This window comes from Oncorhynchus tshawytscha, linkage group LG18 (assembly GCF_018296145.1).
Source record: "Oncorhynchus tshawytscha isolate Ot180627B linkage group LG18, Otsh_v2.0, whole genome shotgun sequence".
Classification (NCBI taxonomy): Eukaryota; Metazoa; Chordata; class Actinopteri; order Salmoniformes; family Salmonidae; genus Oncorhynchus; species Oncorhynchus tshawytscha.
Window position 1 is genome coordinate 12,014,919 of NC_056446.1, and position 15,159 is coordinate 12,030,077.

A 15,159-nucleotide genomic window follows, 5' to 3' on the forward strand; every position below is an offset into this window, starting at 1 on the left:
CTGCCAAAGGTGATTCTAACATGTTTTGACCAAGGCGTGTGAAAACTTATGTAAATGAAACATTTCTGTATTTCATGTTCAATACATTTGCAAAAAAAAAAAGTGTGTCGATGGTTGAGGAAAAAAATGGATTTGATCCATTTTGAATTCAGGCTGTGACACAACCAAATGTGGAATAAGTCGAGGGGTAGGAATACTTTCTGAAGGCACAGTAAATGTGAAAATGATGCATCGTAGGTCATGAAGGGTTACAGAAAAGGCACAGTGTTTTCTAAACACCCCAGACGTTTTTGGGTCTGCTATGTTTGTTAGACGTGTTAGTGCTCATCCTGGTGTGATCACCTTGGCCTGACAATGGCCTAGTTCTAACTCTTTTTAAATGGAGGTCCCCCCCGGTGTACAATAGAAGGGTCTTGGCTTCAGTAATCTATTATTTTAACCTGGCATCTGTGATACATCCTGGAATATGTTTGCAAAATATTAAACAGGAATAGCCTGCAATGCATTCACTTTGCAACAGGTTATTAAAAGAAGAGTAGAGTTTAATTTCTAAATATATATTTTCATATGTTTAGTAATGCAGAACGCTGTTAGTAGGATGTACAGTGTACGTCACACATGCAATACATGCGTGTGACAACTATTTGCAGAGGAATAATTTCAACAGAGCCACTAGAGTAGTTGTCAAAGTGAATTAGACTCAGGGGAATCTGATGAGACATGCATGTTCCTCTCCAGATTGAAACTTGAACAATGTTCCAGAAAAAAAATTCTGATTTTTCTTGGTGTCTCCCACTTCCTCTGGGAAGATGGCCGTTTGAGCTAATAGTTAGCTCAGGTTCGTCTCATGTTTCGTAGTCGTATCCTTGGACCTGTAAGGTGCCCAGAATGATACAAGTTGGGACATTCCTGTCTAGTACCATCTTTCTCACTTAGATTTTTACCATTAAACTCCCCAGACAACAGTCCTTTATGGCAGGACCATTTAAAGTGAACTGAGAGAGGAACTGACTGGTGAAGAGGTGCCCTGGCCCCTTCCTTTTATAATGGTTGACAGAAGCCACAGATAACACCAAGGTGGGTGCCGTTAGCTGTGTAATGATCCAGCCACCTTGAGGCTTTACAGCGTATAGATTCAATAGACTCCAGATTAGAGACACCCGACGGTTATCTTTGCTTTAATCGCAGCGCTTTATCATACACACCAACATTCATCTGGTTCATTGGGGCCAGGCCTAGAGGTGTGAGGGACTGTGAGAAGCTTGATTAAAGCCACAGTGAGAGAGGAGCAGGTGGGCCCCGCTGATCTGTAGCCCCGGGGCATGATCAGAGGGACTTGCCTGCTCTGAGCATGCCCAGTCCCTTCATGACAGAAGATCTGACAGAGAGACACTACTCTTAGTATATGGAGATTAGGAAGGTATGTAGCATATGTCCCTGATGAAACAGATGTTTTGAAGTGTTATCAACAGACTTATGGTCTATATGGCTACAGTATAGTCTGCTTGTTTGATTTATTTTGCTTTTCAAAGAGCTTTATCTAGACAATCTGTTGAAGTCGGTAGGGAGGGCTGAGGGAGACATAGACCAGCTTATCCAAACTATTATTAAGACATAGCATGACAGCCGACTTGTTTGGTTCTTTTTGGTTGGTTCGGTGTTGCCTGCGAAATAGGAATGTCTGAAACCTTAGACGAGGTGCGATGGACCAAGCAGTAGACAGAGTCCTCGGGGCTCTATAATTAGGATCATCTGCCATACGTCTCAGACGCAGAAATGGGAGGTCCATCATCAGGAAAATAAACTGGGTAACTAGTGCAGGAACCTGTATTTTTCAGGATTACACAAAGACGTGGTGAGCTTTTTCTTCATGTAACTCTACTTTGCCTCTATGGAAGCGTAATGTTCTTTCGTGGTGTAGATTTACAGCTGTCCCTGGAATGTGGAATGTAAGACTTACCAGCCCATTAACTTACTTCTTGAGTCGTTGAATTTCATTCACCTGCTGTAGACCGAGCCTACATGTTGCGTGGCAAAAGGGGGAACATAATATACTCAAATAATTGCCTCCACTTACAGCACAAATAGCATGAATTGGAAGCTCTGCAATCAAATTGTGAGTAATGTTAAGACATGTAAGGACCCACTGGGCACACCTCATCATTTCAACGTGGACATTTTGGTAGTATTTGGTTGAGACTTCGATCAACGAGATTTCAACCTTTATTTGTTGAATTCTCAATGTGTTATCACTGCGCTTTCAAACATTTAAAAACACGACAAAGTTCAAATGGGAATACAATGTCAGATATTTTGTATTTATACAATAACAATAAGGTGCAATGTGCAAAAAATGTCCTGGTTGCTAAAATTCTAATAGTTTGCCTAATTTCAATTTATGTGACAAAACAAGCAAGTATAGTGTAGAGAATCTAAACCGCTGTGAAATATATTTTACCTAACCCCAAATATTGTATTTTCAGCTGTTTGAAGCTCGGTGTACAAACCCGAAAGTAAACCCGACGTAAAAACAAAACTTAAGAACTAGCGATTCTTAGACTTACTTTCAATGAGAATGACAGATCAATAACTCACGTTTCCATGTGAATTTGGTCGGGGTCACCCAAGTTACATATTGCAGCTTTAATGTGTTATCGCTGTGCTTCATCTAACAGCACAAACAAATGACGTGGATTGTAGTCGAGATTACATTAAAAGTACATAGTGCAAGTGATCAATGCCGTTTCAGGTTCTGTATAGATTATTACAGCAGTTGTGAATCTCTCCACCGACCTGCGACCTTTGCATGCTTTCTTGAACATGCACGCTTTCTATGATTGCATAAGAATACATGTATAGTTACAGTAGGCTAACCTCAAAATGTGGCCATGGAGGTGTTACTCATTTTACAGTTGAATAAATACTGTTAAATTAGTTTATAAGATAGCCTTTAGGCTATTTACTGTATTACAAAAGTAATATTGAAATGTGTTTGGTTGACAACGCAATCAAATGTCAACATTTAAAGGATATCTAAGGCTTGGACAGTTTCATCTGAGCCACTGGCTTAATCCAATTCTTTTATTTTTGGTTTAGTTGGAGATGTGAGTCCAACATATCATTTGTTAACTTGTGGCTATTTACTGTATTGCGAAAGTGATATTGAATTGTGTTTGGTTGTCAACGAATTCCAGTTTGGATACAAATTAATAATTAATATGTTGGATTCACGTCTCCATCTCAACCAAGAATCAAAGTTAAAGAATAGGACTAAATGTGCATTTAAAGTTTGATTATATTAAGTCCTATTCTTTAACTTTGATTCTTGGTTGAGATGGAGATGTGAATCCAACATATCAATTATTTATTTGTAGACAAACTGGAATTAAAGCCAGAACTAAGTCAGTGGCAAAGATGGAACTATCCAAGCAGAAGATACATCGCAGTTGACAACCAAACACAATTCAATATCTAGGTATAATACAAATTCAACATTTTATACAAGGTTTGTCTATGTTGAAAATTGGTTACAATTGGTTACAATGATGACATAATCCTGTGGTTTCATCCTCAAAACAACAGTTTACATTGATTACTTTTTTCTAGAGGTCGACCGATTAGGATTTTCAACGCCGATACTGATTATTGGAAGACCAAAAAAAGCCGATACCGATTAATCGGCCTGATATATATATATATATATATATTTGTAATAATGACAATAACAACAATACTGAATGAAACCTTTTATTTGAACTTAATATAATACATAAATAAAATCAATTTAGTCTCAAATAAATAATCAAACATGTTCAATTTGGTATAAATAATGCAAAAACACAGTGTTGGAGAAGAAAGTAAAAGTTCAATATGTGCCATGTAAAAAAGCTAACGTTTAAGTTCCTTGGTCAGAAAATGAGAACATTGGAAAGCTGGTGGTTCCTTTTAACGTGAGTCTTCAATATTCCCAGTTAAGAAGTTTTAAGTTGTAGTTATTATAGGAATTATAGGACTATTTCTCTCTATACCATTTGTGTTTCATATACCTTTGACTATTGGATGTTCTTATAGGAACTATAGTATTGCCAGCCTAATCTCGGGAGTTGATAGGCTTGAAGTCATAAACAGTGCTGTGCACCAGGCGGCCCAAACTGCTGCATATACCCTGATTCTGCTTGCACTGAACACAAGAGAAGTGACACAATTTCCCTAGTTAATATTGCCTGATAACATGAATTTCTTTTAACTAAATATGCAGGTTTAAAAATATATACTTGTGTATTGATTTTAAGAAAGGCATTGATGTTTATGGTTAGGTACATTGGTACATTGGTGTTAAATCATCACCCGTTTGGCAAAGTTGACGTAGGCTGTGATTCAATGATAAATTAAATTAACAGGTACCGCCTTGATTATATGCAACGCAGGACAAGCTAGTTAATAGTAATATCATATAATATCACTAGTAATATCATATAATATCACTAGTAATATCATCAACCATGTGTAGTTAACTAGTGATTATGTTAAGATTGTTTTTTTAATAAGTTTAGTGCTAGCTAGCAACTTACATTGGCTCCTTGCAGCCACAAGGTCCTTTTGATGCTGCACTTGCATAGCAGGTGGTCAGCCTGCCACGCAGTCTCCTTGTGGATTGCAATGTAATCGGCCATAATCTGCGTCCATAAATGACGATTACCGATTGTTATGAAAACTTGAAATCGGCCCTAATTAATCAGCCATGCCGATTAACCACTCATCTATGTAATGAGTGGAGCTGAAATATGGGACTAAAAACAAACAAACAAAAGATAACTATTGTAAAAATATACTGTTTCTGTAAAATTAATATAGTATGTATAAGCTGGAAGTAGAAGTGTTGTTATCCATCAGTTTACTCCAATTAGGAGAGGGATGGTAGGGTTAGGGGAAAATAATAACGGAAAATATATTTTAAAAATGCTATAATTTATACACAGTGCATTCGTAAATTATTCAGACCCCTTGACTTTTTCCTCATTTTGTTACATTACAGCCTTATTCTAAAATGTATTTTTAAAAATCAATCTACACACAATACCCCATAATGTGTTAACAGGTTTTTATAAATTTTTGCTAATTGATTTTATAAAACTAAACAGAAATACCTTATTTACATACAGTTGAAGTCGGAAGTTTACATACACCTTAGCCAAATACATTTAAACTTAGTTTTTCACAATTCCTGACATTTAATTCCAGTAAAAATTCCCTGTCTTTAGGTCAGTTAGGATCACCACTTTATTTTAAGAATGTGAAATGTCAGAATAATAGTAGAAAGAATTATTTATTTCAACTTTTATTTCTTTCATCACATTCCCAGTGGGTCAGAAGTTTACAAACACTCAATCAGTATTTAGTAGCATTGCCTTTAAATTGTTTAACTTGGGTCAAATGTTGGGTTGCCTTCCACAAGCTTCCCACAATAAGATGGGTGAATTTTGGCCACCTGGCAGAGCTGGGATTGAGGTCAGGGCTTTGTGATGGCCACTCCAATACCTTGACTTTGTTGTCTTTAAACCATTTTGCCACAACTTTGGAAGTATGCTTGGGGTCATTGTCCATTTGGAAGACCCATTTGCGACCAAGGTTTAACTTCCTGACAGATGTCTTGAGATGTTGCTTCAATTTATCCACATAATTTTCCTCCCTCATGATGACATTTATTTTGTGAAGTGCACTAGTCCCTAATGCAGCAAAGAACCCCCACAACATGATGCTGCCACCCCAGTGCTTCACGGTTGGGATGGTGTTCTCCGGCTTGCAAGCCTCCACCTTTTTCCTCCAAACATAACAATGGTCATTCTGGCCAAACAGTTCTATTTTTGTTTCATCAGACCAGAGGACATTTCTCCAAAAAGTAAGTTCTTTGTCCCCATGTTCAGTTGCAAACCGTCAAACCAGTCTGGCTTTTTTATGGTGGTTTTGGAGCAGTGGCTTCTTCCTTCCTGAGCGGCCTTTCAGGTTATGTTGATATAGGACTCGTTTTACTGTGTATATAGATACTTTTGTACCGGTTTCCTCCAGCATCTTCACAAGGTCCTTTGCTGTTGTTCTGGGATTGATTTGCACTTTTCGCACCAAAGTACATTCATCTCTAAGAGACAGAACACATCTCCTTCCTGAGTGGTATGACGGCTGCGTGGTCCCATGGTGTTTTATAGTTGTGTACTATTGTTTGTACAGATGAATGTGGTACCTTCAGGCGTTTGGAAATTACTCCCAATGATGAACTAGACTTGTGGAGGGCTACGATTTTTTTTTTGAGGTCTTGGCTGATTTCTTTTGATTTTCCCATGTCAAGCAAAGAGGCACTGAGTTTGAAGGTAGGCCTTTAAATACATCCACAGGCACACCTCTAATTGACTCAAATGATGTCAATTAGCCTATCAGAAGCTTCTAAAGCAATGACATCATTTTCTGGAATTTTTCAAGCTGTTTAAAAGGCACAGTCAACTTAGTGTATGTAAACTTCTGAACCACTGGAATTGTGATACAGTGATAAGTTAAATAATCTGTCTGTAAACAATTGTTGGAAAAATTACTTGTTTCCAGCACAAAGTAGATGTCCCAACCGACTTGCCAAAACTATAGTTTGTTAACAATTATTAGCAACATACTGTAACGGTTTTGACTTGAGGTTATTATTTATAGGGGTGCCAGGTAGGTTGTGCCTACCAGAGAAAACATTGGTTTCTCCTTTTGGTTTGGGAGGGAATGAGTCCCATCTGGTCCGTCAAGTTTACACCAATACAAAGGACTTATGTAAATGTCAGGATGGAAATAAACGTTTCATAAACCCTTAAAACATTGAAAAGAACTATATTATTTTGCGTGGGTTGTATTAGCAACATCAATGATTACACACACACACACACACACATATATATATATATATATATATATAATAATAACACAATGAGTTCTGGTTACTCCAGAAATGTCCTGTACCTCAGGCCTAAAAAGAGTCCAGCCCAGTAAAGGAGTTCAGGGAACTCAAGTGACCTTTGTCACGCAATGTTTGTCCGTTCATTCAAGTGTAGCTTAAACCCAGTATTAATCATAACAATTACTTTACCACAGAACTTTAAAGCGTATCAACTCTTACTAAGTCCTCAACTACAACTAACTACATAAATCATCACCGTATACATGACATCAAAACAAATGAAATACTGTATACAAAAAGGTTGTAGTCAGTCGGTCAGTCAGACAATCCAATCCGCCAACAAATCTCCAGCGGAGAAAGGCCACGAAGAACAGAGAGTTGTAGTCCACGGACGGAAAGAGTGGATCCTGGGTAAACTCTATTAGGCTACAAAACACACGTTTAAAGGCAACAAAACAAAAGAAATAGAGAAGCCTCGGGAACTGAGGGTTGAACACATCCTCATTTACGTCTCCATCACAACCCCACTTTTGCGCAGCTGATGCTGGCTATTTAATTGGGAATTAAAGGGAAAGCGCCCTATTGGAAGGAGAAGCACTGAGACGGTTCAGAAAAATTCAGGGCCGTCACAATACTTAATCTTAAATAACCACGGAGAATGTTCTCGGCAGTTAATTTAGTTTCAACAAGTATGCCTGAATACAGCCTGGCAGATGATCAGCCTTATAATTGAGCTAATAAACTACATTCAATGGACTATAGTGGTTTTTCACCAGATGCTGGTGTGTTTCATGAATTCATTAGTTCCTCTGAGCCAGTTGAAAACATTGACAGATTTGACAGCTCGACACATTGATGGGTTGTAATGATGGTAGTAGGAACTCCAGGAAAGACAACCTTTTTTCCTGTGAGTCACTCTGCCTGCGGTCACACCAACTCTCGCTCAGCGAACCGCAGAAGTCTGACTCCTGTATGTGGTTGGTTAAAGCTGTTTTTATTAGCTTTTTTATAGCTTTATGTCTGATGACATGGCATAAAAGTGAAAACAAAACAGTGTTTGTGTAGAAAGTACTCTCTGTTGTTGGAAATGTCAATCCTTAACCCCTATTCAACCTGTATGAACTCATTTAACAGACAGATCTACTGTGTACAGCTGCTGTCTCCCCCAACAGGAACTAGTCTGTTTTCCCCAATTCCCACAGCTGACTATAGTGGGTTAGATCATCCCAGTGCCCAAGAAAAACCGGGTGACATGATAACCGCGCTCACCCGGTTATCATCATCGTGAGATTCTTCGAGAGGCTGGTCATGGCCCACATCAAGGCCAGCATATCAGGTACACTGGACATGCACTGGAAGATCCCATTTCTATCGCTATTCACACGGCCGTAACACATCTGGACAAGAGGAACACCTATGTGACATTTCTGTTCACTGACTACAGTTCAGCAGTCACCATTATTGTTTCCGCCAAGCTCGAAACCAAGCTTAGAGCCCTAGGTCTGGACACCACCCTCTGCAACTGGATCCTGGACTTCCTGATGGGCAGACCGCAGGCTGTGAGGATTGGTAAGGTTCACCCATGACTGCGTGGCCTTTGCACGACTCCAGCTCCATCATCAAGTTTGCTGACGACGCCACAGTTGTAGGCCTGATAACCAACAAGGACGAGTCCGTCTATAGGGAGGAGGTAAGTGAACTGGCATTATGGTGCCAGGACAACCTCTCCCTCAACGTCAGCAAAACAAAGGAGTTTATTGTTGACCTCAGGAAGCAGAGGAGGGAACATGCCCTGATCCGCATTCATAGGACTGCAGTAGAGAGGGTCAGCAGTTTAAAGTTCCTCGGCAACCAAATCACAGAGGACTTGTCATGTACCAACAAGACCACCACTCTTGTCAAGAGGACACAACAGCGCCTGTACTTCCTGAGGTGGCTGAAGAAATTCTACATGCCAGCCTGTGTCTTCTCCAAATAATACTGCTGCACCATCGAGAGCGCCCTGACCGGTTGCATCACGGCCTGGTAGGGGAATTGGTCCGACCACGATGGCAAGGCCCTCCAGCGGGCCCTCCATATGGCCCAGTACATCACTGGGACTGTGTTCCCACCCATCCAGGACATCTACTCAAAACAGTATCTGAGGAAGACCTGCAGAATCATCAAAGACACCACACACCCCAGTCATAAGCTGTTCACTCCCTTACCATCGGGTAGATGTATCGGGGCATGAAGTCTGATACCAACAGGCTCAGAGACAGTTTTGATCTACAGGCCATCAGACTACTTATCTTTTTTTAAATGTCTTATTGTTGTTGCATTGTCAGTAAGGAACTTGCAAGTAAGCATTTCATTGGACAGTGTATTCCATGTGTATCCCGTACATACGACTAATAAAACTTGAAACTAGATAGCTAGTAGCAATTAAAATCTCAATATATTCTCCCCCATTCCCTCCTGGCTTCCTGTTTGCCATTCTACTACTGTACCATGTGACACGCGCTTGCCTGTTTTCACCACACACGTGTTTCCTGTTCTCCAGGAGCTGAGGATGATATGAGGGAGCCAACCTGGGAGTGTCCGGAGGTCCGAGCCCTCTCTCTTCTCTTTCTCTCCTCCTCTCTTTCTGCCCACTACCTGTGTGTGTGTGTGACGGTCATGACTTAGGGTTGGTGTGAGCCCACCCTCCCTTCCTTGGAGCACTGCGTCTTGGAGACAGTGCTTCACTCGCCCTGCTTACATGAGCCAGCAGGACGCGGCTGCGGTCCTCGCACTCTCCGAGCGCCTCCTGGTAGCCTCGCACAAGGGCCAGGCCGACAATGTGGTCCAGCTCATCAACAAGGGCGCCAAAGTAGCCGTCACCAAGGTGAGTGGATTAGAGGAGGTTGTCTTCTGGTGTGTTCATAAGACTTCTGTCTTTTCAATGTGTTTATTATGCCAAGTAGCGGCGGTCACACAGGCTGGGCCACCAGGCTTTTTTTTCCTGTCAAACGTGTACTGTGTACCACAGGAGGTTGGTGGCACCTTAACTGGGGAAGGACGGGCTCGTGGTAATGGCTGGAGTGGAATAGGTGGAATGGTATCGAATACATCAAACACATGGTTTCTATGTGTTTGATGCCATTCCATTTGCGCCGTTCCAGCCATTTGATGAGCCGTCCTCCCCCTCAGCAGCTTCCACTGCTGTGTACTGTTTCTGTGTGTAGCCAATATGGGTGGGTTTGTGTGGGTACTGTGTCTCAACTGCAGCCTCATTGGGCCACCAGGGCAATGACCATGGGGCAGATTAGTGGGACTGGAGCAGTATATGAATTTATTATAATCCTCACTTTCATGGACTATCTATTAAACTACCCTTTTTCCTCACAGTAAGTTAGAGTAGCTGTATTTTACAGGAAGGAGGAGGAGTTGGAATTTGTAGTATTAGGAGAGGAAGAGGAGGTTACAAATGAACACGGCCATGAGGGACTCTCTCTGATGCTGATTTTACCCATGTGTGTGTGTCACTTGTGCGAAGAAGCTTTTCCATCGCTCCATCTGGCTGTCCGCGACCACAGCTGTGGGAGCACAGATCTGGGTAAACACGCTGACACACGCAACACAGTGTAAACCTCTGTTTGAGGTCACTCCACACAACGCTGGGAGAGAAGATTTCTTAAACATGCCATGTAGCCCTAAGCCTCTTCACTGAAAGGAGTAGAGGAGGAATACAGTATAAAGATGCCCGAGATTGACAAAATTCATATATATCAGATTAACACCTGGGTGTTTGCTGTGAGAGTCACAGACAGACATGCTTGATTGAAGTAATGTGCGGCAGTAGCAATCCTATCTGTCTGTGAAGTGAATAGCCTGTCTTTGTGTCTCTGTCAGAGCAGCTCTGGTAATTAAGACAAACCTGAGGTGTGGAGATAGTATTTAGGTCAGGCCTTCCTCAGATCTCCAGTCTTTCTCTTGATAGACTACAATGTGATACTGGCCGATAAGACAGGCAGGCAGAGGCCTTTTTTCCTGAGCCTCATAAATGTACTTCCTCAATAAAACATCTCTGGGCAGAAGCTTTTTTTTCTGCTCTCTGTGATGTTCACGTTAAATGCTGTGTGCCCCTTTAAGAGCGCACAAGAGTCATGGCTTAAGGAAGACTTTCAATCGTCTTTAATTTGTCAAGAATGCTGCATTTTTCATTGTTTCAGGAAATTAACTGCAATTCTTACACTTACAGCTGAATGTGAGTGAAATATGAATACATGACTGACTGAATATATGAAAGTTGTCCGTTTTCTATCAGGTCTACCTGTCTCTTTGATAATGTTACGTTCAGCTGGATTTTCACATTTTGTCTGGGTTCCCTAGTAACAAAAAAAAAACTAGAAACATGAGGATTATATTTCAGTTGGAAATTCCGGTGCTTCAGGGGAAGAGGAGGGGAGGTGAGGAGGGTATTGTATTGGGGAATGTGAGGTAAAGTGTCGAGTTTTGGATGGATGTTTTAGGTCTGTGGAAGAGAAACTCTTTTGAGAATGAGAAAGAGAGGAGTTAGACTCACGACTGGTTCTATTCTATCTAAGGTCGTACCAGGCCACAGAGCAGAGAGCAGGCCCTTTCCATTCACAGTCTCCTGGGATAATAGACTTCACCCTGGCTGGGCCCTGACTCTGTTTACCTGAGACGCTTCCATGGCAGACATCCAAACCTGGCCCAGTGAAACTCAACCCATGCCTGGCCATAGTGAATACCAGGCAGTGCCGAGCCGCACCCATATATCAGGCCACACTCGCCTGCTAAGGTGATTGTGGTCTCTCCCGTCTCTACCCATTTAATGGAGGGCTGTCAGGATTAGGCGTTGATAAGGGGGTTGTGTTGATGTGGTTCTTTGTGATTGCACACCTGATCTCTAATTACATTGAATTAACGTGGATGATTCAATATGGCTGCCAGTTACAGGAGAGGGATTCTGCCGCAGGCAGACAGCCCGTTTGCATTTTATTCTCTCACTTCCAGATTGTCACTGTGCTTTAAATCAAAATCAAATCCAATGTTATTTGTCACATGCGCTGAATACGTGTAGACCTTGCAGTGAAATGCTTACTAACAAGCCCTTAACCAACAATGCTTTAAGAAGAACAAATAATTAAACAGCAGCAGTGAAATAACAATAGCGAGGCTATATACAGGCGGTGCCGGTACAGTCAATGTGCGGGGGCACCGGTTAGTTGAGGTAATTGAGGTAATATGTACAGAGATAATAAACAGAGAGTAGCAGCAGCTTAGAAGAGGGGTTTGGGTAGCCCTTTGACTAGCTGTTCAGGAGTCTTATGGCTTGGGGGTAGAAGCTGTTTTGGACCTAGACTTGGCGCTCCGGTACCGCTTGCCGTGCGGTAGCAGAGAGAACAGTCTATGACTAGGGTGGCTGGAGTCTTTGACAATTTTTAGGGCCTTCCTTTCCTGTAGCCTATGTGGAGAGATAGTGTTCGGTGTTTTGAAATAATGCTTTAAGATTTACTGAGAGCATCTGTTCACATTAGCTTAACCCCAATTAAGCCTCTTAAAGAGCGACTGCCTTCAATAAAGCAACAAATCGTTTTGAAAACTGCCTACGTGGCTTCGATTAGAGTCAGAAACAGTTATTCTAGTGTCAAAATTGACTACAGTGTAAATAGGATAATTTGTGACATAAAGTCAGTCTCGTCTTAAAACGGAGTTTGGAACATCCGTGCGTCACAGTGGGTAAATGAAAGTTGGGTTTTGATTTGACGATGTCCATTTGCCCACTATGGGGTGAACCGCTGCGGTGATTGCTATATATCCAATAGCATAGACAGTGAGACAGACCTGCCAAGCAGCTCCGACTTTGCTTACATAAGAGAACACGTCGCACATTTTCTTTTTAACTTGAGAACTTTGGTACTTAACACCTGAGGTGTAAAATTGCATAACTAAAACATCCACGGCAAAAACGTCAAAATGTATTAAAGAATTTCTTATTCATTCTGGGGATATTGAGGAAGTGAAATAGGCTTCTGTGTCTACAGTGTCTCATGGGAGACAAACATCATTAACCAAACACAGAATCATTTAGGAAACACACCTCCCAAGACAGAAATCCAGTTTTCCTAAAGAGCAACAGTTTTGGATTCCTTTCAGTTGTTAAAAGAAAAGGAACCCTCCCATGACGAATACCCAGCATGCCTTTAAATGTCTAACCTCATCTAAACCAATACAGCATATGATCGTAACGTCGGGTAGTATCACTGTTTTAACCTGGCAAAACAATCCATTATTACCATAGAAAGAGAAACCTCCCAAAACTATAAATACACATTTGCTCCATAGCAGGCTGCAGGTCCATAAGTCTGGGCCTAAGAGCCGGAGGATGTGGGAGGCCTGTCCATAAGCAGCTATATAGGTTCCCTTCCATTCAAGCTTGTTTAAACCGTATGTGGATTAAATATTTATTTGTTTACTGGCAACTCGTTATTCAAATGACCCGTGTGGCCATGACAGACAGATTGCATGCGGCTAAATGCTGTGCCATGATGACATCACAACGTGTTACTGGGTATGGCTGAACTGTAGACACATTGTCACATACAGTCTGGTTGGCTTCAGTTGGGGACACTGATATACGGTCTGGTTGTGTGGCTGGCTTCACTTGGTTTCTCTCTCTTCAGTTGGTGTGTCTGTCTTCAGTTGCCGAGGCCCTCTCTTCTGTGTGTTAGAGTGTGTGTTCTGTGTCCACAGTACGGCAGAAGTCCCCTGCATCTGGCCTCCTATAAGGGCCACACCGAGGTTGTGCGCATTCTCCTGAAGGCCGACTGCGATCTGGACATCCAGGACGATGCAAGTACCCAGAGACTGTCTGTTTGTACACTGCCTTTCATTTGCACTGCCCTCTTTCCATGTTTCCAGCTAGCACCACAGTCATGATTGTGATGATGGATTTGTGTGTGGACCATCGCTTGGTTTTCGCTGGCGTTGCATTAGTGTCGCTCAACATCTTCCCAAATGAACATCACACCCATTTAACACCATGTAATATTTGTACAATCACACAAACAAACACCAGAATATGTAACATAGACCTTTACGTGTGAACCAGGTCACTTTTTGAAGCGCACAAACGACATGACATCTGCATGGAGATTCTGAGTCTGGCTGCCTGGTGTGTGTTTTGATTGCAGTGTAGTTTCTCCTGCGTGCGGACGCCCTTTCCATTTCTCTAAGACTGTCACGCTAGTAGTATAATGACCTCCAGTGGCCTCGAGTGGGATTATTTGGATTGCCAGCTTGAGGCATGCAGCAGACCTCCACAGGTCTCGCCCCCTGGGTGCAGGTCAACCTTCCTCCCCCTCCGCAGTCCCACAGCCACAGATAATGGTCCAAAGCTCTGGCGCTCCCAAATTCTCTCCATCTGGTCAATGAGCTCCCGATCCCGAACGGGCCACAGCGCGTCCTCGGCCACCAACGGGGGGGAGTGGTCACAAGGAGGAGGGAGAGGAGGGGAGAGTGAGAGACGGCAGTGGAGGAAGGCTGCTGGACCTGGGCCTGGGAGAGAGACTGGAAGGTCAGAGAGAGTGAAGAAGGTTAGAGAAAAGCTACTTTGAGACCGTGGAAAAAATACACTCTCCCAATCCTCTACTACTGCACGTCCTCTGGTTGTTGGGCACGCCTCTTGGTTATCTTTACTTGGAATGAACAAACCACAACCCCACCTCGCCCACTCACAGGAATCAGCGCTTCTTCTTGCTCTTCTTTCTTCCCACCCTTTCCCGTGACATGTCGAACCTGGTCTGCAAAACGTCACTCTGTTGAGCTGCTGTTAGGAGGGGGTTCTCCATGTTTGTGGGAATTCCATTTATGGTAGAGCATAAATGAGCTGGTCTGAACTGAGTGCTTTTGCCTGCTGCTGCTGTGTTCACTGCTTTGTATGGAGGATGCCCACTGTGGTAGACTGTGGTAGTATGGAGGCTGGTGTCAAACTGCGGTGTTGGATGATTGTTGTAACATCATGGTCATTTCCTGTGTTAGTAATAACCTGAAACATTGTACTTGAGAAACTCTACTGAAAAGTCCACCCATCATATTCAAGTCAGGTTGCCAACTGCAATGGAATGGAAAGTTATTAACCAGTGGATGTGGTATTTTGTATTCATCATTGTTGTGTAAATCCCTAACTGATCATTGTGTGTGCGCGCAGGGTGAGCAGACAGCCTTACACCGGGCAGCCGTGG

At 42.3% G+C, this 15,159-nt stretch overlaps 1 protein-coding gene across 1 annotated transcript in view; it reads left to right on the forward strand.

Moving 5' to 3' along the window:
* Window positions 1–15,159, forward strand: part of ankrd6b (ankyrin repeat domain 6b) — a 53,310-nt gene that overhangs the window by 28,278 nt on the left and 9,873 nt on the right. Inside the window, exons 2-4 of the mRNA XM_042300499.1 lie at window positions 9,471–9,794; window positions 13,670–13,768; window positions 15,126–15,159. The exon at window positions 15,126–15,159 is cut by the window's right edge and continues 65 nt beyond it. Of these exons, the coding sequence (XP_042156433.1) occupies window positions 9,669–9,794; window positions 13,670–13,768; window positions 15,126–15,159 (259 nt within the window). The 5' untranslated portion in view covers window positions 9,471–9,668. The remainder of the gene's footprint in view (window positions 1–9,470; window positions 9,795–13,669; window positions 13,769–15,125) is intronic.